Source organism: Bufo bufo, chromosome 4 (genome assembly GCF_905171765.1).
Source record: "Bufo bufo chromosome 4, aBufBuf1.1, whole genome shotgun sequence".
Taxonomy (NCBI): domain Eukaryota; kingdom Metazoa; phylum Chordata; class Amphibia; order Anura; family Bufonidae; genus Bufo; species Bufo bufo.
This window is the reverse complement of record NC_053392.1, coordinates 634,793,319-634,815,263: the sequence shown is the minus strand read 5'-3', so window position 1 is coordinate 634,815,263 and position 21,945 is coordinate 634,793,319. Positions and strand designations below refer to the sequence as shown.

General features: G+C 51.1%; 1 protein-coding gene across 1 annotated transcript; it reads right to left on the bottom strand.

Annotated features, from left to right (window-relative positions):
• Nucleotides 1-1,326: 1,326 nt before the first annotated feature.
• MEA1 (male-enhanced antigen 1) lies at nucleotides 1,327-21,897 on the bottom strand. Its single transcript, XM_040430915.1, has 4 exons — nucleotides 21,811-21,897; nucleotides 15,764-15,953; nucleotides 6,280-6,370; nucleotides 1,327-1,575 (listed from the first exon to the last, which is right to left on the bottom strand). The coding sequence occupies exons 2-4, from the start codon at nucleotides 15,950-15,952 to the stop codon at nucleotides 1,418-1,420; spliced, it is 438 nt and encodes a 145-aa protein (XP_040286849.1). The 5' UTR covers nucleotide 15,953; nucleotides 21,811-21,897; the 3' UTR covers nucleotides 1,327-1,417.
• Between the last annotated feature and the right edge of the window lie 48 nt (nucleotides 21,898-21,945).

Below are 21,945 nucleotides of genomic sequence, written 5' to 3'. Positions count from 1 at the left end.
CTTTGCTGTAAGAGCCGAGAAGGCGTCTTTGCTGTAAGAGCCGAGAAGGCGTCTTTACTGTAAGAGCTGAGAAGGCGTCTTTACTGTAAGAGCTGTAAACCTGTGGAGTCGTCACCTCAGTTCATACGAATTCTGCTTCTGCGTAGAAGTCGGCCTCTCACTTCCCGTTTCTGAAATTCGCCCCGCCCTTGGTTCTACTTGACCGACTTGTGTCTTTTTTCAACCGTATTAAATATGTAACAAATAAATCGGCCTAGCGCTATGCAAAAGTGAAATCCAGACGCACTACTGACAAAGCGCCAGTTGTTTAATGCAAACAGTTTCACATGCATTTATCAAGTCCAGCAAGGGGGGGTGGCTGTATTTTGGCACATTTTGGAGTAAAACTAAGCCAATTTATAGGCGACAGAACTATAATCCAGCATCTGGAGCAGTTCACACTGGCATAGTGCGGCGTCAGTGAACCGGCCCCAGTGTGTTACACGATACAGCGGGCCCTCGAGTTACAATGTTAATTGCTTGCCGGACGACCATTGTATGTAGAAACCATTGTAAGTTGAGTATTTGGTTTCAAAGCCCCAAAATGTCATCCAAGATAAGAGAAAACGAAGATTAAAGTCCTTACATATAATAGTGAGGAATAGCTGGTAACTAGCATCTAATCCAGCTATTTCACCAGAAAAGTGACTATGATTGGTAGGATCTGAGTCTGAGACATGTATGTTGGGTCTGGTTTCAACTTACGATGGGTCAGAACAGACCATTCTACCCTGAGGCCATTGTATCCTGAGGGGGCGCTGTATTAATGCGGCTCCTAGCGGTCCCAGGCGGCACATTTCAGGAGAGATTTAATCCCTGTAAGATGCGGTAATTCCCACTGCCCGGGGTGAAGAATGGACTTATCATGGATGTCAGCCGGACGCCTCGGGAAAGGAGGTAGAGACACTAGAGGCTATAAGAAGGGCAGGAGGATTTGGAGTTGGGCGAGTCGATGGAATGAATGGTTATAACTCTAGATATATAATGAAGAGCTGTATTATCAGACACGTGGAGGGGCGCGACACCGAATCTGGAAGAGGGCTGCCATGTTTACACTAGATCCGCATGTTTAGAGATGGCCCTCAGGGGACAGTGTGGCCGGGGCTCCAGCAGTCTGCAGTACACCAGGTTCACACTGCGCGCTCCTGCGGGCCGCTCTAAACCAGCTCCATAGCGGTAAAAGCCCCACCTGCTTCTCAGTCATCCGCAGATCAACCCTTGTAATGTGGTTTACGACCGCCATCTCTGACCAGGAATCAGAGGAGTAAAGTGCTGAGCAGAGATCTGTCAGGGTGCAGCATCACAATGTATTTACATGGAGACAATACAGACAGTATACACACACACATACACTATGTATATAGTCCAGATCCACAGCTCATTTCTTGCTGGGTGGTGACATCGCAGATCGCGACTCAATGGTCTGATGAACCAGGTGCTCCCAGTCTGCATCGGAAAGCTGCTGGGCCCAAACAGGAACCGAAAGAGTCGGAAGCTTCACCCCTGCCATGGTCCTCTTCACCAGCTCCACGTGATCTGCAAATACATTGACAGAATGGACAGCAAGGTATAAGGAACAGGACAGGAAAAATGCAAACATGTATCCCCACCCATATAGCTTCCTGACCTCACAAGAGCATTGCACTGCTCGTACTGTAGAGAACCTCTCTGTGATCAGACATTGTACTGCTCGTACTGTAGAGAACCCCTCTGTGATCAGACATTGCACTGCTCGTACTGTAGAGAACCTCTCTGTGATCAGACATTGTACTGCTCGTACTGTAGAGAACCTCTCTGTGATCAGACATTGTACTGCTCGTACTGTAGAGAACCCCTCTGTGATCAGACATTGCACTGCTCGTACTGTAGAGAACCCCTCTGTGATCAGACATTGCACTGCTCGTACTGTAGAGAACCTCTCTGTGATCAGACATTGTACTGCTCGTACTGTAGAGAACCTCTCTGTGATCAGACATTGTACTGCTCGTACTGTAGAGAACCCCTCTGTGATCAGACATTGCACTGCTCGTACTGTAGAGAACCCCTCTGTGATCAGACATTGCACTGCTCGTACTGTAGAGAACCTCTCTGTGATCAGACATTGTACTGCTCGTACTGTAGAGAACCTCTCTGTGATCAGACATTGCACTGCTCGTACTGTAGAGAACCTCTCTGTGATCAGACATTGCACTGCTCGTACTGTAGAGAACCCCTCTGTGATCAGACATTGCACTGCTCGTACTGTAGAGAACCCCTCTGTGATCAGACATTGCACTGCTCGTACTGTAGAGAACCTCTCTGTGATCAGACATTGCACTGCTCGTACTGTAGAGAACCCCTCTGTGATCAGACATTGCACTGCTCGTACTGTAGAGAACCTCTCTGTGATCAGACATTGTACTGCTCGTACTGTAGAGAACCCCTCTGTGATCAGACATTGTACTGCTCGTACTGTAGAGAACCCCTCTGTGATCAGACATTGTACTGCTCGTACTGTAGAGAACCTCTCTGTGATCAGACATTGTACTGCTCGTACTGTAGAGAACCTCTCTGTGATCAGACATTGTACTGCTCGTACTGTAGAGAACCTCTCTGTGATCAGACATTGTACTGCTCGTACTGTAGAGAACCTCTCTGTGATCAGACATTGCACTGCTCGTACTGTAGAGAACCCCTCTGTGATCAGACATTGCACTGCTCGTACTGTAGAGAACCTCTCTGTGATCAGACATTGTACTGCTCGTACTGTAGAGAACCTCTCTGTGATCAGACATTGTACTGCTCGTACTGTAGAGAACCTCTCTGTGATCAGACATTGTACTGCTCGTACTGTAGAGAACCCCTCTGTGATCAGACATTGTACTGCTCGTACTGTAGAGAACCTCTCTGTGATCAGACATTGTACTGCTCGTACTGTAGAGAACCTCTCTGTGATCAGACATTGTACTGCTCGTACTGTAGAGAACCTCTCTGTGATCAGACATTGCACTGCTCGTACTGTAGAGAACCTCTCTGTGATCAGACATTGCACTGCTCGTACTGTAGAGAACCTCTCTGTGATCAGACATTGCACTGCTCGTACTGTAGAGAACCTCTCTGTGATCAGACATTGCACTGCTCGTACTGTAGAGAACCTCTCTGTGATCAGACATTGTACTGCTCGTACTGTAGAGAACCTCTCTGTGATCAGACATTGTACTGCTCGTACTGTAGAGAACCTCTCTGTGATCAGACATTGTACTGCTCGTACTGTAGAGAACCCCTCTGTGATCAGACATTGTACTGCTCGTACTGTAGAGAACCTCTCTGTGATCAGACATTGCACTGCTCGTACTGTAGAGAACCCCTCTGTGATCAGACATTGTACTGCTCGTACTGTAGAGAACCCCTCTGTGATCAGACATTGTACTGCTCGTACTGTAGAGAACCTCTCTGTGATCAGACATTGTACTGCTCGTACTGTAGAGAACCTCTCTGTGATCAGACATTGCACTGCTCGTACTGTAGAGAACCTCTCTGTGATCAGACATTGTACTGCTCGTACTGTAGAGAACCCCTCTGTGATCAGACATTGTACTGCTCGTACTGTAGAGAACCTCTCTGTGATCAGACATTGTACTGCTCGTACTGTAGAGAACCTCTCTGTGATCAGACATTGTACTGCTCGTACTATAGAGAACCTCTATTAGACATTGTACTGCTCGTACTGTAGAGAACCTCTCTGTGATCAGACATTGTACTGCTCGTACTGTAGAGAACCTCTCTGTGATCAGACATTGTACTGCTCTTACTGTAGAGAACCTCTCTGTGATCAGACATTGTACTGCTCCTACTGTAGAGAACCTCTCTGTGATCAGACATTGCACTGCTCGTACTGTAGAGAACCTGTCTGTGATCAGACATTGTACTGCTCCTACTGTAGAGAACCTCTCTGTGATCAGACATTGCACTGCTCGTACTGTAGAGAACCCCTCTGTGATCAGACATTGTACTGCTCGTACTGTAGAGAACCTCTCTGTGATCAGACATTGTACTGCTCTTACTGTAGAGAACCTCTCTGTGATCAGACATTGTACTGCTCGTACTGTAGAGAACCTCTCTGTGATCAGACATTGTACTGCTCGTACTATAGAGAACCTCTATTAGACATTGTACTGCTCGTACTATAGAGAACATCAAACATCTCTGCTGTCTCATGTCTCTCCTCCGTCTTCCTTATGTCATCAGGAGAACATCTCTGCTGTCTCATGTCTCTCCTCAGTCTTCCTGATGTCATCAGGAGAACATCTCTGTTGTCTCATGTCTCTCCTCAGTCTTCCTGATATCATCAGAACATCTCTGCTGTCTCATGTCTCTCCTCCGTCTTCCTGATGTCATCAGGTGGCCATCTCTGCTGTCTCATGTCTCTCGTCAGTCTTCCTGTTGTCATCAGGAAAACATCTCTGCTGTCTCATGTCTCTCCGCAGTCTTCCTGACGTCATCAGGAGAAAATCTCTGCTGTCTCATCTCAGTCTTCCTGATGTCATCAGGAGAACATCTCTGCTGTCTCATGTCTCTCCTCAGTCTGCCTGATATCATCAGGAGAACATCTCTGTTGTCTCATGTCTCTCCTCAGTCTTCCTGATATCATCAGAACATCTCTGCTGTCTCATGTCTCTCCGCAGTCTTCCTGACGTCATCATCAGAACATCTCTGCTGTCTCATGTCTCTCCTCAGTCTTCCTGATGTCATCAGGTGGCCATCTCTGCTGTCTCATGTCTCTCCTCAGTCTTCCCGATGTCATCAGGAGAACATCTCTGCTGTCTCATGTCTCTCCTCAGTCTTCCCAATATCATCAGGAGAACATCTCTGCTGTCTCATGTCTCTCCTCAGTCTTCCCAATATCATCAGGAGAACATCTCTGCTGTCTCATGTCTCCAGTCCTCAGTCTTCCCAATATCATCAGGAGAACATCTCTGCTGTCTCATGTCTCCAGTCCTCAGTCTTCCCAATATCATCAGGAGAACATCTCTGCTGTCTCATGTCTCTCCTCAGTCTTCCTGATGTCATCAGAACATCTCTGCTGTCTCATGTCTCTCCTCAGTCTTCCTGATGTCATCAGGTGGCCATCTCTGCTGTCTCATGTCTCTCCTCAGTCTTCCTGATGTCATCAGGAGAACATCTCTGCTGTCTCATGTCTCTCCTCAGTCTTCCCAATATCATCAGGAGAACATCTCTGCTGTCTCATGTCTCTCCTCAGTCTTCCCAATATCATCAGGAGAACATCTCTGCTGTCTCATGTCTCTCCTCAGTCTTCCCAATATCATCAGGAGAACATCTCTGCTGTCTCATGTCTCCAGTCCTCAGTCTTCCTGATATCATCAGGAGAACATCTCTGCTGTCTCATGTCTCTCCTCAGTCTTCCTGATGTCATCAGGTGGCCATCTCTGCTGTCTCATGTCTCTCCTCAGTCTTCCTGATGTCATCAGGTGGCCATCTCTGCTGTCTCATGTCTCTCCTCAGTCTTCCTGATGTCATCAGGAGAAGATCTCTGCTGTCTCATGTCTCTCCTCCGTCTTCCTGATGTCATCAGGTGGCCATTTCTGCTGTCTCATGTCTCTCGTCAGTCTTCCTGTTGTCATCAGGAAAACATCTCTGCTGTCTCATGTCTCTCCTCAGTCTTCCTGATATGATCCGGAGAACATCTCTGCTGTCTCATGTCTCTCCTCAGTCTTCCTGATGTCATCAGGAGAACATCTCTGCTGTCTCATGTCTCTCCTCAGTCTTCCCAATATCATCAGAACATCTCTGCTGTCTCATGTCTCCAGTCCTCAGTCTTCCTGATATCATCAGGAGAACATCGATGCTGTCTCATGTCTCCAGTCCTCAGTCTTCCTGATATCATCAGGAGAACATCTCTGCTGTCTCATGTCTCTCCTCAGTCTTCCCGATGTCATCAGGAGAACATCTCTTCTGTCTCATGTCTTTCTCGTTAAGAAAGGTTAGAGATGATAAACTACAAGTGACTAAACCACGAGCGAGAGGATGAGTAGCGTATGGATGAAGGGGCCTCAAGAAGGGGCGTTACCTGACATCTCACTGTAACTGAAAGACATAGGAGTCTGTTGAGCCCTGGCTTTGGAGTGAGGGAAGGGCATCCCACCTGCTCCACTGCCAAGGAATGTGCCGGGGATGCACAGTGAATTCACCCTCAGAGCATCGCTCACACTGCACCCACACAAGGCACAGGAGAATAAATACCTGCGTCCATTGGAATGGAGTTCTGTGCGGCTAGACCGTCATCCTCATCCTCGCTGTCCACCGGGGGGTCAGGAAGCTGCAGTCTCATGGCCTAAAAGAGAGAGGACGCTGCTTTCACTGGAGCACTGTGTATACTGGGAGTCGGAGGGAAGCCACCGTGAGGAGGGGCGTGCCCCCCCACCTCAATAAAATGTACCTTTATTACAGCTGATTAGTGAGGGCGACACTGATGACGACAACCTCATTAACTGCAAAAAGTGCATTTAGAGGGTTTTGTGTTTTATGTTTGCAGTGTCCCCACAGAGCACTGAAAGGGTTAAAACAGAGCAATTAGAACTAGCTCCAATCCTGACAGCTGAAGCAGTGCGCTACACCAACAGCCGATTGCGCCAATATCCAAGCCTTACACCAACAGAGGAAGGCGCTGCGCCAATATCCAAGCCTTACACCAACAGAGGAAGGCGCTGCGCCAATATAAGAGCCTACACCAACAGGGGAAGGCGCCACGCCAATATAAGAGCCTACACCAACAGATGATGGCACCAGGTCAATATACGAGCTCTACACCAAAAGGGGATGGCGCCACGCCAATATAAGAGCCTACACCAACAGCCGATGGCACCGCGTCAATATACGAGCTCTACACCAACAGAGGAAGGCGCTGCGCCAATATAAGAGCCTACACCAACAGGGGAATGGAGCTCTACACCAACAGGGGATGGCGCCGCGCCAATATAAAAGCCTACACCAACAGGGGAAGGCGCCGCGCCAATATAAGAGCCTACACCAACAGAGGATGGCGCTGCGTCAATATACGAGCTCTACACCAACAGAGGAAGGCGCTGCGCCAATATAAGAGCCTACACCAACAGATGATGGCGCCGCGTCAATATCTGAGGCCTACACCAACAGAGGCTGGCACAGCGCCAAAAACCGAGCCCTACACCAACAGAGGATGGCACCGCGCCAAAATCCGAGACCTACACCAACAGAGGATGGAGCCGCGCCAATATAAGAGCCTACACCAACAGAGGATGGCACCGCGCCAAAATCCGAGACCTACACCAACAGAGGATGGCACCGCGCCAAAATCCGAGACCTACACCAACAGAGGATGGCACCGCGCCAATATAAGAGCCTACACCAACAGGGGAAGGCGCTGCGCCAATATAAGAGCCTACACCAACAGCCGATGGCACCGCGTCAATATCTGAGGCCTACACCAACAGAGGATGGCACCGCGCCAAAAACCGAGCCCTACACCAACAGAGGATGGCGCGCGTCAATATCTGAGGCCTACACCAACAGAGGATGGAGCCGCGCCAATATAAGAGCCTACACCAACAGAGTATGGCGCTGCGTCAATATCTGAGCGCTACACCAACAGAGGAAGGCGCTGCGCCAATATAAGAGCCTACACCAACAGGGGAAGGTGCCGCGCCAATATAAGAGCCTACACCAACAGCCGATGGCACCGCGTCAATATCTGAGGCCTACACCAACAGAGGATGGCACCGCGCCAAAATCCGAGACCTACACCAACAGAGGTTGGCACCGCGCCAAAATCCGAGCCCTACACCAACAGAGGATGGTGCCGCGCCAATATCTGAGGCCTACACCAACAGAGGATGGAGCCGCGTCAATATCTGAGGCCTACACCAACAGAGGATGGAGCCGCGCCAATATAAGAGCCTACACCAACAGGGGATGGCGCCGCGCCAATATCTAAGCCCTACACCAACAGAGGATGGCGCTGCGTCAATATCTGAGACCTACACTAACAGGCAACAGCAGATGGCGCCGAGTCAATATCTGAGACCTACACCAACAGTGGATGGCGCACATCAATGTCTGAGCCGTACATCAACAACGGATGGCGCCACACCAACATCTGAGCCATACACCAATAGCGGATGGCGCAGCGTTAATATCTGAGCCCTACAACAGCGGATGCCACTGCGCCAATATCCATGCCCTACACCAACAGCAGATGGCGCTGTGTCTATATCTGAGACCTGCACCAACAGCGGATAGCGTGTTAATATCTGAGCCTGCGCCATCACAGCGATGCGCGCAGCAGAGAAGAAAATCTATATATATCCAATCCCATCACTGCCTTACTGGAAACACAAAGCCTCCCTCCGCACAGACCCTCCCCGTGTTCCTCCCTCCGCACAGACCCTCCCCGTGTTCCTCCCTCCGCACAGACCCTCCCCGTGTTCCTCCCTCCGCACAGACCCTCCCCGTGTTCCTCCCTCCGCACAGACCCTCCCCGTGTTCCTCCCTCCGCACAGACCCTCCCCGTGTTCCTCCCTCCGCACAGACCCTCCCCGTGTTCCTCCCTCCGCACAGACCCTCCCCGTGTTCCTCCCTCCGCACAGACCCTCCCCGTGTTCCTCCCTCCGCACAGACCCTCCCCGTGTTCCTCCCTCCGCACAGACCCTCCCCGTGTTCCTCCCTCCGCACAGACCCTCCCCGTGTTCCTCCCTCCGCACAGACCCTCCCCGTGTTCCTCCCTCCGCACAGACCCTCCCCGTGTTCCTCCCTCCGCACAGACCCTCCCCGTGTTCCTCCCTCCGCACAGACCCTCCCCGTGTTCCTCCCTCCGCACAGACCCTCCCCGTGTTCCTCCCTCCGCACAGACCCTCCCCGTGTTCCTCCCTCCGCACAGACCCTCCCCGTGTTCCTCCCTCCGCACAGACCCTCCCCGTGTTCCTCCCTCCGCACAGACCCTCCCCGTGTTCCTCCCTCCGCACAGACCCTCCCCGTGTTCCTCCCTCCGCACAGACCCTCCCCGTGTTCCTCCCTCCGCACAGACCCTCCCCGTGTTCCTCCCTCCGCACAGACCCTCCCCGTGTTCCTCCCTCCGCACAGACCCTCCCCGTGTTCCTCCCTCCGCACAGACCCTCCCCGTGTTCCTCCCTCCGCACAGACCCTCCCCGTGTTCCTCCCTCCGCACAGACCCTCCCCGTGTTCCTCCCTCCGCACAGACCCTCCCCGTGTTCCTCCCTCCGCACAGACCCTCCCCGTGTTCCTCCCTCCGCACAGACCCTCCCCGTGTTCCTCCCTCCGCACAGACCCTCCCCATGTTCCTCCCTCCGCACAGACCCTCCCCATGTTCCTCCCTCCGCACAGACCCTCCCCATGTTCCTCCCTCCGCACAGACCCTCCCCATGTTCCTCCCTCCGCACAGACCCTCCCCATGTTCCTCCCTCCGCACAGACCCTCCCCATGTTCCTCCCTCCGCACAGACCCTCCCCATGTTCCTCCCTCCGCACAGACCCTCCCCATGTTCCTCCCTTCGCACAGACCCTCCCCATGTTCCTCCCTCCACACAGACCCTCCCCATATACTTCCCTCCACACTGCAGCACAGTGGGAGTCTATATACCCTAAGGCCCCTTTCACATGGGCGAATATTCCGCGCGGATGCGATGCGTGAGTTGAACACATTGCACCCGCACTGAATACCGACCCATTCATTTCTATGGGGCTGTTCACATGAGCGGTGATTTTCACGCATCACTTGTGCGTTGCGTGAAAATCGCAGCATGCTCTATATTCTGCGTTTTTCACGCAACGCAGGCCCCATAGAAGTGAATGGGGTTGCGTGAAAATCGCAAGCAAGTGCGGATGCAGTGCGATTTTCACACACGTTTGCTAGGAGACGATCGGGATGGAGACCCGATCATTATTATTTTCCCTTATAACATGGTTATAGGGGAAAATAATAGCATTCTGAATACAGAATGCATAGTAAAATAGCGCTGGAGGGGTTAAAAAAAATATATAAAAATAATTTAACTCACCTTAGTCCACTTGATCGCACTGCCGGCATCTCTTCTGTCTTCTTTGCTGAACAGGACCTGTGGTGAGCATTCATTACAGGTAAAGGACCTGTGGTGACGTCACTCCGGTCATCACATGATCCATCACATGATCTTTTACCATGGTGATGGATCATGTGATGACCGGAGTGACGTCACCACAGGTCCTTTACCTGTAATGAATGCTCACCACAGGTCCTGTTCAGCAAAGGAGACAGAAGGAGATGCCGGGCAGCGCGATCAAGTGGATTAAGGTGAATTAAATTCTATTAATTTATTTATTTAACCCCTCCAGCGCTATTTTACTATGCAGTCTGTATTCAGAATGCTATTAGTTCCCCTTATAACTATGTTATAAGGGGAAATAATACAATCTACAGAACACCGATCCCAAGCCCGAAATTCTGTGAAGAAGTTCGGGTTTGGGTACCAAACATGCACGATTTTTCTCACGCGAGTGCAAAACGCATTACAATGTTTTGCACTCGCGCGGAAAAATCGCGGGTGTTCCTGTAACGCACCCGCACATTTTCCCGCAACGCGCGTGTGAAAGAGGCCTAACAGTCACCCACTCAATGTGATCACCGCGGCGGGTACATCTGCTGGGTGCTGGCTGAGTCAGGGGAACGTTGAACTTTTTCAGTACATACGCTCCAGCATGCAGTCTCCCGGCAGGTCACAGGACGGCAGCCACAGGTTGCACCGAGGACGGATGGGCACTCACACTCAGGACTCCTGTAACACCTCACACTGCCAGAGGTCAGATGGCAAGGAGGAGGGGAGGAATCAGGAGGAGGACAGGGGCCCGTGGGAGTAATCAGGAAGAGGACAGGGGCCCGTGGGAGTAATCAGGAGGAGGAAAGGGGCCCGTGGGAGTAATCAGGAGGAGAAAAGGGGCCCGTGGGAGTAATCAGGAAGAGGACAGGGGCACGTGGGAGTAATCAGGAGGAGGACAGGGGCCCGTGGGAGTAATCAGGAAGAGTACAGGGGCCCGTGGGAGTAATCAGGAGGAGGACAGGGGCCCGTGGGAGTAATCAGGAGGAGGAAAGGGGCCCGTGGGAGTAATCAGGAAGAGGACAGGGGCCCGTGGGAGTAATCAGGAAGAGGACAGGGGCCCGTGGGAGTAATCAGGAGGAGGACAGGGGCCCGTGGGAGTAATCAGGAGGAGGACAGGGGCCCGTGGGAGTAATCAGGAGGAGGAAAGGGGCCCGTGGGAGTAATCAGGAGGAGGAAAGGGGCCCGTGGGAGTAATCAGGAGGAGGACAGGGGCCCGTGGGAGTAATCAGGAGGAGGACAGGGGCCCGTGGGAGTAATCAGGAGGAGGACAGGGGCTCGTGGGAGTAATCAGGAGGAGGACAGGGGCCCGTGGGAGTAATCAGGAGGAGGACAGGGGCCCGTGGGAGTAATCAGGAGGAGGACAGGGGCCCGTGGGAGTAATCAGGGGGAGGACAGGGGCCCGTGGGAGTAATCAGGAGGAGGACAGGGGCCCGTGGGAGTAATCAGGAGGAGGACAGGGGCCCGTGGGAGTAATCAGGAGGAGGACAGGGGCCCGTGGGAGTAATCAGGAGGAGGACAGGGGCCCGTGGGAGTAAACAGGAGGAGGAAAGGGGCCCGTGGGAGTAATCAGGAGGAGGAAAGGGGCCCGTGGGAGTAATCAGGAGGAGGAAAGGGGCCCGTGGGAGTAATCAGGAGGAGGACAGGGGCCCGTGGGAGGAATGAGGAGGAGGACAGGGACCAGTGGGAGAAATCAGGAAGAGGACAGGGACCAGTGGGAGAAATCAGGAAGAGGACAGGGACCAGTGGGAGAAATCAGGAAGAGGACAGGGACCAGTGGGAGAAATCAGGAAGAGGACAGGGACCAGTGGGAGAAATCAGGAAGAGGACAGGGACCAGTGGGAGAAATCAGGAAGAGGACAGGGACCAGTGGGAGAAATCAGGAAGAGGACAGGGACCAGTGGGAGAAATCAGGAAGAGGACAGGGACCAGTGGGAGAAATCAGGAAGAGGACAGGGACCAGTGGGAGAAATCAGGAAGAGGACAGGGACCAGTGGGAGAAATCAGGAAGAGGACAGGGACCAGTGGGAGAAATCAGGAAGAGGACAGGGACCAGTGGGAGAAATCAGGAAGAGGACAGGGACCAGTGGGAGAAATCAGGAAGAGGACAGGGACCAGTGGGAGAAATCAGGAAGAGGACAGGGACCAGTGGGAGAAATCAGGAAGAGGACAGGGGCCAGTGGGAGAAATCAGGAAGAGGACAGGGACCAGTGGGAGAAATCAGGAAGAAGACAGGGACCAGTGGGAGAAATCAGGAAGAGGACAGGGACCAGTGGGAGAAATCAGGAAGAGGACAGGGACCAGTGGGAGAAATCAGGAAGAGGACAGGGACCAGTGGGAGAAATCAGGAAGAGGACAGGGACCAGTGGGAGAAATCAGGAAGAGGACAGGGACCAGTGGGAGAAATCAGGAAGAGGACAGGGGCCCCTGATTATCTGTCTAATGTTAATGGTTATGAGCAGCATGTATTTAGGTCGGAAAGGGGGCCGAGCCATGTAGCCTGGCAGGACCCCTCAACCACACGGGCCGCATAGCCACTGCGTGGTCTGCCTCTATTGACACTATGCCACTGACTGTGAGCACCTAAGTGTCTTGGGGGCTCATATCTGCAAACAACACCCCCTATATGAAACTACAGCTGTTTTTCTTTTTCAGAAACAGTGCCATTCCTGTCTGCAGCTCAGACCCATTAACAAGAACACTATTACGGGAAGAAAGCAGCCGCGTTCTCATCTCCTACCGCCCCTTTAAATGCTATAGGATTGATTTATTGAGATTAACCAGACAGCAGTGAACACTGTCAGAAGGAGCTACTGGACACCAGCTCTACCAGGGAGGGGTTACTTGTCTTGAAGGAGGAGCCTAGCAGCTGGGCTACATATCTGATGGGTGGTGCCTAGAGACTGGGTTGACTGTCTGGTAGGAGGAGTCTAGTGGCTTGGTTTCCTGCCTGGTGGTTAGAGTCTAGCAGTTGGGTTGCCCATCTGGTGGAAGGAAACTAGTGGTTGGGTTGCCCACCTGGTGGGAGGAGTGTAGTGTTTGGGTTGCCCGTCTGCTGGGAGAAGTCTAGTAGTTGGGTTGCCTGTCTGGTAGAAGGAGTCTAATGGGTGGTTGCCTGTCTGGTGGAAGGAGTCTAGTGGTTGAGTTGCCTGTCTGGTGGAAGGAGTCTAGTGGTTAAGTTGCCTGTCTGGTGGAAGGAGTCTAGTGGTTGAGTTGCCTGTCTGGTGGAAGGAGTCTAGTGGTTGAGTTGCCTGTCTGGTGGAAGGAGTCTAGTGGTTGAGTTGCCTGTCTGGTGGAAGGAGTCTAGTGGTTGAGTTGCCTGTCTGGTGGAAGGAGTCTAGTGGTTGAGTTGCCTGTCTGGTGGAAGGAGTCTAGTGGTTGAGTTGCCTGTCTGGTGGAAGGAGTCTAGTGGTTGAGTTGCCTGTCTGGTGGAAGGAGTCTAGTGGTTGAGTTGCCTGTCTGGTGGAAGGAGTCTAGTGGTTGAGTTGCCTGTCTGGTGGAAGGAGTCTAGTGGTTGAGTTGCCTGTCTGGTGGAAGGAGTCTAGTGGTTGAGTTGCCTGTCTGGTGGAAGGAGTCTAGTGGTTGAGTTGCCTGTCTGGTGGAAGGAGTCTAGTGGTTGAGTTGCCTGTCTGGTGGAAGGAGTCTAGTGGTTGAGTTGCCTGTCTGGTGGAAGGAGTCTAGTGGTTGAGTTGCCTGTCTGGTGGAAGGAGTCTAGTGGTTGAGTTGCCTGTCTGGTGGAAGGAGTCTAGTGGTTGAGTTGCCTGTCTGGTGGAAGGAGTCTAGTGGTTGAGTTGCCTGTCTGGTGGAAGGAGTCTAGTGGTTGAGTTGCCTGTCTGGTGGAAGGAGTCTAGTGGTTGAGTTGCCTGTCTGGTGGAAGGAGTCTAGTGGTTGAGTTGCCTGTCTGGTGGAAGGAGTCTAGTGGTTGAGTTGCCTGTCTGGTGGAAGGAGTCTAGTGGTTGAGTTGCCTGTCTGGTGGAAGGAGTCTAGTGGTTGAGTTGCCTGTCTGGTGGAAGGAGTCTAGTGGTTGAGTTGCCTGTCTGGTGGAAGGAGTCTAGTGGTTGAGTTGCCGGTCTGGTGGAAGGAGTCTAGTAGTTGAGTTGCCGGTCTGGTGGAAGGAGTCTAGTGGTTGAGTTGCCTGTCTGGTGGAAGGAGTCTAGTGGTTGAGTTGCCTGTCTGGTGGAAGGAGTCTAGTGGTTGAGTTGCCTGTCTGGTGGAAGGAGTCTAATGGTTGAGTTGCCTGTCTGGTGGAAGGAGTCTAGTGGTTGAGTTGCCTGTCTGGTGGAAGGAGTCTAGTGGTTGAGTTGCCTGTCTGGTGGAAGGAGTCTAGTGGTTGAGTTGCCTGTCTGGTGGAAGGAGTCTAGTGGTTGAGTTGCCTGTCTGGCGGAAGGAGTCTAGTGGTTGAGTTGCCTGTCTGGCGGAAGGAGTCTAGTGGTTGAGTTGCCTGTCTGGTGGAAGGAGTCTAATGGCTGGTTGCCTGTCTGGTGGAAGGAGTCTAGTGGTTGGGTTGCCTGTGTGGTGGAAGGAGTCTAATGGCTGGTTTCCTGTCTGGTGGAAGGAGTCTAGTGGTTGGGTTGCCTGTCTGGTGGAAGGAGCCTAGTGGCTGGTTGCCGGTATGGTGGGAGGGGTTTAGTGGTTGGGTTGCCTGTCTGGTGGAAGGAGCCTAGTGGCTGGTTGCCTGTATGGTGGGAGGAGTCTAGTGGTTGGGCTGCCTGTCTGGTGGAATGAGCCTAGTGGCTGGTTGCCTGCCTGGTGGAATGAGCCTAGTGGCTGGTTGCCTGCCTGGTGGAATGAGCCTAGTGGCTGGTTGCCTGCCTGGTGGAATGAGCCTAGTGGCTGGTTGCCTGCCTGGTGAGAGGAGTCTAGTGTTTGGGTTGCTCATCTGCTGGGAGGAGTCTAGTGGTTGGGTTGCCTGTCTGGTGAAAGGAGTCTAGTGGTTGGGTTGCCTGTCTGGTGAAAGGAGTCTAGTGGTTGGGTTGCCTGTCAGGTGGAAGGAGTCTAGTGGCTGGTTGCCTGTCTAGTGGTTGGGTTGCTGGTCTGGTGGAAGGAGTCTAGTGGTTGGGTTGCCCATCTGGTGGGATGAGTCTAGTGTTTGGATTGCTTGTCTGCTGGGAGGAGTCTAGTAGTTGGGTTGCTGGTCTGGTGGAAGAAGTCTAGTGGTTGGGTTGCCGGTCTAATGGATAGCCCTGCTGCTTGACTCCTCCCACCAGACAGGCAACCCAACCCAACCACTTGACTTCTCCCACCAGACAGGCAACCCAACCCAACCACTTGACTTCTCCCACCAGACAGACAACCCAACCACTAGACTCCTTCCACCATAGAGGCAACCAGCCACTAGACTCCTCCCACCAGACAGGCAGCCCAACCAGCCTGTCTGGTGGGAGGAGTCTAGTGCCTGGTTGCCTGTCTATTGGTTGGGTTGCTGCTCTGGTGGGAGGAGTCTAGTGGCTGGTTGCCTCTATGGTGGAAGGAGTCTAGTGGTTGGGTTGCTGGTCTGGTGGAAGGAGTCTAGTGGTTGGGTTGTCTGTCTGGTGGGAGAAGTCAAGTGGTTGGGTTGGGTTGCCTGTCTGGTGGGAGGAGTCAAGCAGCAGGGCTATCCATTACCTGTAGTCTCTCTTGCAGATCATTTTCAGTTTGAACTCCATCTTCTGGATCTTGGGTAAGTGGTTGGTACTGGTATCCACTTTGCTCTTCTTCATCTTCTTCTTCCTCCCCACCACTCCACTCTATTGGGGGCTCCTGTGGTTCTCTGAGATCCTCACTTTGGTTGGGCAAGATTCTCTCTGGGCCCATTCTGTGCAAAAACACAAATTACATTCCACAATGAACCCCAAAATTCTCTGACTCATCAGAAGAACCCCAAAACCTTCTGACTCATCATGTGATGGTGCGGGTAGGGGGGAAACTTAAGGGGCAGGACGGCTGTGACTGATCATGAGATGATACAGGGATGGGCAGGAGGTTGCATCTTATGATGTTCTGAGAGGTAAGCCCCAGGCCATATCTAGGGCCTTATATAAGGCTCCTTGGAAAGATCATATAGTCCATGGAGCTGTTGAGATACATGAAGCTCCCAGATACTGGATGTTGACTACAGGTGCCTTCACCCATATAGCAGGAACCTTTAGGAGTAGCTACCCGTCTGCTCCCAACCCTTAATCGCCTTGTATAAAAGTTCTGAGGTCCACAGATAGTAATCCACACCTCCAATATTCTCAAGGAAATCCGCCACCACATTCAAATAGTAACAAAAAAGCTGAGCGCAATGGAAAGTGCTGCATCCAGCCCTGGAAGGTCTTTATGGAATTCCGTATATATTTCCGGTAATTACACATTCGTGCTGAGGAGTAATGTGTAGTCCACATGAGGTGCTTCACATGTTACACCACTGGAGTGGAACTCCGCCTGAGCCACTTTCACTCCCTGGTATGTGGACCACAGGTGAAACGTATGCCATATCACTTCTGGTCTTCTAGGCAAGGCACCTCTGGTCAGAATCCACTGTAGATGGACTGTTGTGGATATAAGGTCCTGGTATAATGCTCACACTAAAGGACTGACTGTGGCCTGGCACAGAGGTCCCAGCTGAGGACCCCTCTACAATTACTAGGCAATTGTGGTGAGGGTATGTAAGGACTCTCTGAGAGGCGAGTGGATTCTATACAGTGCTCTCCGTTATGCTGGTTTTCTTGGACCTACACTTACATGACATCCCTTTGGGGGGCGCTCCTCCACCACTCTGTGTATATCAAGACTGTAGGACTGCTATTTATACTCTGCAGCCCCCCCCCCACTTCATGAGCAGCAGTGTGATGCCCAGAAATAGACACAGCGTGGAAAGTCAGCCGGACGTTCCTGAGGTCAGGAAAAGCCACCAGAGGTAAGACCACTGCTCCTGTCACCTACTCAGAGCCCCCTCCCCCCCAAACACGCACCTACAGGGGTCAAATCAGGTCAGCAGGGAGGATGTGACCCCAGAAGCTGACAATCTTCACAGCAAACTCACTGGGGACAAGAAACCCTGGACACGAGCACCAAACAAGAAATAACCAGCGTGCTTCCCTCTACTCCTAATTTACATGTTCCTCAGTCGGGGGCCAGGGGCCACATCATACACTGCCACAGACATTACAACACAATCCAGTGAAGGCAGTGCAGCCGTGACCACCGGGCACACAACACTATGGACTCCAGTCCGACCAATCAGAAAGAGAACGTCCCAGCAGCCCCTGGGGTAGAGGCATTAGAGCCAAGTATGAAGGACCATCATCTACATTCAGTGGCAGAAGCTGGCAGCAGGGATTCTAGCAGGAGGGCAGCTGGCACCAGATACCGCCACGGCATGCATGTAGTGACGGTCAGATGTGCCCTCCAAGATGGCACCCACAGCCCTAAGGCTGCACACTCAGGTGGTCTCTTGACCAGTCCATTACAGAATGGACACTAAAAAAATGGAAAATGTTCACGTGCTGCATCCATAGGTGGCCATATCTGCTTCTGATGTAAGTAATGCTAACCACTGGCCAATCATTGGATAGAGGCTGGATGCTATACACCTGTGGTAATGGCAGACTGAATGGCCAGAGGCTGGATGCTATACACCTGTGGTAATGGCAGACTGAATGGCTAGAGCCTGAATGTTATACACTGTGGTAATGGTAGACTGCACGGCCAGAGGGTGGATGTTATACACTGTGGTAATGGTAGACTGCACGGCCAGAGGGTGGATGTTATACACCTGTGGTAATAGTAGACTGCATGGCTAGAGCCTGAATGTTATACACTGTGGTAATGGTAGACTGCACGGCTAGAGGGTGGATGTTATACACTGTGGTAATGGTAGACTGCACGGCCAGAGGGTGGATGTTATACACTGTGGTAATGGTAGACTGCACGGCTAGAGGGTGGATGTTATACACTGTGGTAATGGTAGACTGCATGGCTAGAGGGTGGATGTTATACACTGTGGTAATGGTAGACTGCACGGCCAGAGGGTGGATGTTATACACTGTGGTAATGGTAGACTGCACGGCTAGAGGGTGGATGTTATACACTGTGGTAATGGTAGACTGTATGGCTAGAGGCTGGATGTTATACACTGTGGTAATGGTAGACTGCACGGCCAGAGGCTGGATGTTATACACTGTGGTAATGGTAGACTGCACGGATAGAGGCTGGATGTTATACACTGTGGTAATGGTAGACTGCACGGCTAGAGGCTGGATGTTATACACTGTGGTAATGGTAGACTGTATGGCTAGAGGCTGGATGTTATACACTGTGGTAATGGTAGACTGCACAGCTAGAGGCTGGATGTTATACACTGTGGTAATGGTAGACTGCACGGCTAGAGGCTGGATGTTATACACTGTGGTAGATTGCATAACTAGAGGCTGGATGTTATACACTGTGGTAATGGTAGACTGCATGTCTAGAGGCTGGATGTTATACACTGTGGTAATGGTAGACTGCACGGCCAGAGGCTGGATGTTATACACTGTGGTAATGGTAGACTGCACGGCTAGAGGCTGGATGTTATACACTGTGGTAGTGGTAGATTGCATAACTAGAGGCTGGATGTTATACACTGTGGTAATGGTAGACTGCATGTCTAGAGGCTGGATGCTATACACTGTGGTAATTGTAGACTGCATGTCTAGAGGCTGGATGTTATACACCTGTGGTAATAGTAGACTGCACGGCTAGAGGCTGGATGTTATACACTGTGGTAATTGTAGACTGCATGTCTAGAGGCTGGATGTTATACACCTGTGGTAATAGTAGACTGCACGGCTAGAGGCTGGATGTTATACACTGTGGTAATGGTAGACTGCACGGCTAGAGGCTGGATGTTATACACTGTGGTAATGGTAGGCTGCATGGCTAGAGGCTGGATGTTATACACTGTGGTAATGGTAGACTGCATGTCTAGAGGCTGGATGTTATACACTGTGGTAATGGTAGACTGCACGGCTAGAGGCTGGATGTTATACACTGTGGTAATGGTAGACCGCATGGCTAGAGGCTGGATGTTATACACCTGTGGTAATGGTAGACTGCACGGCTAGAGGCTGGATGTTATACACTGTGGTAATAGTAGACTGCACAGCTAGAGGCTGGATGTTATACACTGTGGTAATAGTAGACTGCACAGCTAGAGGCTGGATGTTATACACTGTGGTAATAGTAAACTGCACGACCAGAGGCTGGATGTTATACACCTGTGGTAATGGTAGACTGCATGGCTAGAGGCTGGATGTTATACACTGTGGTAATGGTAGACTGCACGGCTAGAGGCTGGATGTTATACACTGTGGTAATGGTAGATTACACGGCTAGAGGCTGGATGTTATACACTGTGGTAATGGTAGACTGCACAGCTAGAGGCTGGATGTTATACACTGTGGTAATGGTAGACTGCATGGCTAGAGGCTGGATGTTATACACTGTGGTAATGGTAGACTGCACGGCTAGAGGCTGGATGTTATACACTGTGGTAATGGTAGACTGCATGGCTAGAGGCTGGATGTTATGCACTGTGGTAATGGTAGACTGCATGGCTAGAGGCTGGAAGACCGCTATCTATGTATACACACTTACACCTCCCCGTGTATAACTATCAGTGACTGACAGCTATCTATGTATACACACTTACACAGAGAATACTATCACTGATAACACCTCCCCGTGTACAACTATCAGTGACTGACAGCTATCTATGTATACACACTTACACAGAGAATACTATCACTGAAAACACCTCCCCTGTACAACTTACAGTGACTGACAGCTATCTATGTATACACACTTACACAGAGAATACTATCACTGATAACACCTCCCTGTGTACAACTATCAGTGACTGACAGCTATCTCTGTATACAGACTTACACAGAGAATACTATCACTGATAACACCTCCCCGTGTACAACAATCAGTGACTGACAGCTATCTATGTATACACACTTACACAGAGAATACCATCACTGATAACACCTCCCCTGTGTACAGATATCAGTGACTGACAGCTATCTATGTATACACACTTACACAGAGAATACCATCACTGATAACACCTCCCCTGTGTACAGATATCAGTGACTGACAGCTATCTATGTATACACATTTACACAGAGAATACGATCACTAATAACACCTCCCTGTGTACAGATATCAGTGACTGACAGCTATCTCTGTATACACACTTGCACAGAGAATACTATCACTGATAACACCTCCCTGTGTACAGATATCAGTGACTGACAGCTATCTATGTATACACATTTACACATAGAATACTATCACTGATAACACCTCCCTGTGTACAGATATCAGTGACTGACAGCTATCTATGTATACACACTTACACAGAGAATACTATCACTGATAACACCTCCCCGTGTACAACCATCAGTGACTGACAGCTATCTCTGTATACACACTTACACAGAGAATACTATCACTGATAACACCTCCCTGTGTACAGATATCAGTGACTGACAGCTATCTATGTATACAGACTTACACAGAGAATACTATCACTGATAACACCTCCCCGTGTACAACAATCAGTGACTGACAGCTATCTATGTATACACACTTACACAGAGAATACCATCACTGATAACACCTCCCCTGTGTACAGATATCAGTGACTGACAGCTATCTATGTATACACACTTACACAGAGAATACCATCACTGATAACACCTCCCCTGTGTACAGATATCAGTGACTGACAGCTATCTATGTATACACACTTACACAGAGAATACCATCACTAATAACACCTCCCTGTGTACAGATATCAGTGACTGACAGCTATCTATGTATACACATTTACACAGAGAATACTATCACTGATAACACCTCCCCGTGTACAACAATCAGTGACTGACAGCTATCTATGTATACACACTTACACAGAGAATACTATCACTGATAACACCTCCCCTGTGTACAGATATCAGTGACTGACAGCTATCTATGTATACACACTTACACAGAGAATACCATCACTGATAACACCTCCCCTGTGTACAGATATCAGTGACTGACAGCTATCTATGTATACACATTTACACAGAGAATACGATCACTAATAACACCTCCCTGTGTACAGATATCAGTGACTGACAGCTATCTCTGTATACACACTTGCACAGAGAATACTATCACTGATAACACCTCCCCTGTGTACAGATATCAGTGACTGACAGCTATCTATGTATACACACTTACACAGAGAATACTATCACTGATAACACCTCCCTGTGTACAACCATCAGTGACTGACAGCTATCTATGTATACACACTTACACAGAGAATACTATCACTGATAACACCTCCCTGTGGACACAGAGCCCGCGGTCGGAGGCCTCGGCGGACACAGAGCCCGCGGTCGGAGGCCTCGGCGGACACAGAGCCCGCGGTCGGAGGCCTCGGCGGACACAGAGCCCGCGGTCGGAGGCCTCGGCGGACACAGAGCCCGCGGTCGGAGGCCTCGGCGGACACAGAGCCTGGAGGGTCTATACTGCGCTCTAGACCAGACTGGAGCCATGTTAGGAGGTTTCTGCTGTGAGAAGGCAGACACGTGATCCGTCACCACAGCCCTTCCCCCATCGCTGCACTGACGCAGCGCCGACTTTACCTGAGATCCGCAGGAGACACAACCACAGCAGCCGTCACCAGCAGTTCCGGCAAAGTGCGGGATTAGAGGACGGACACTTCCGGCGGAGTGTGTCGTTAGAGGGAGGACACTTCCGTCACAGTGTGTCATTAGAGG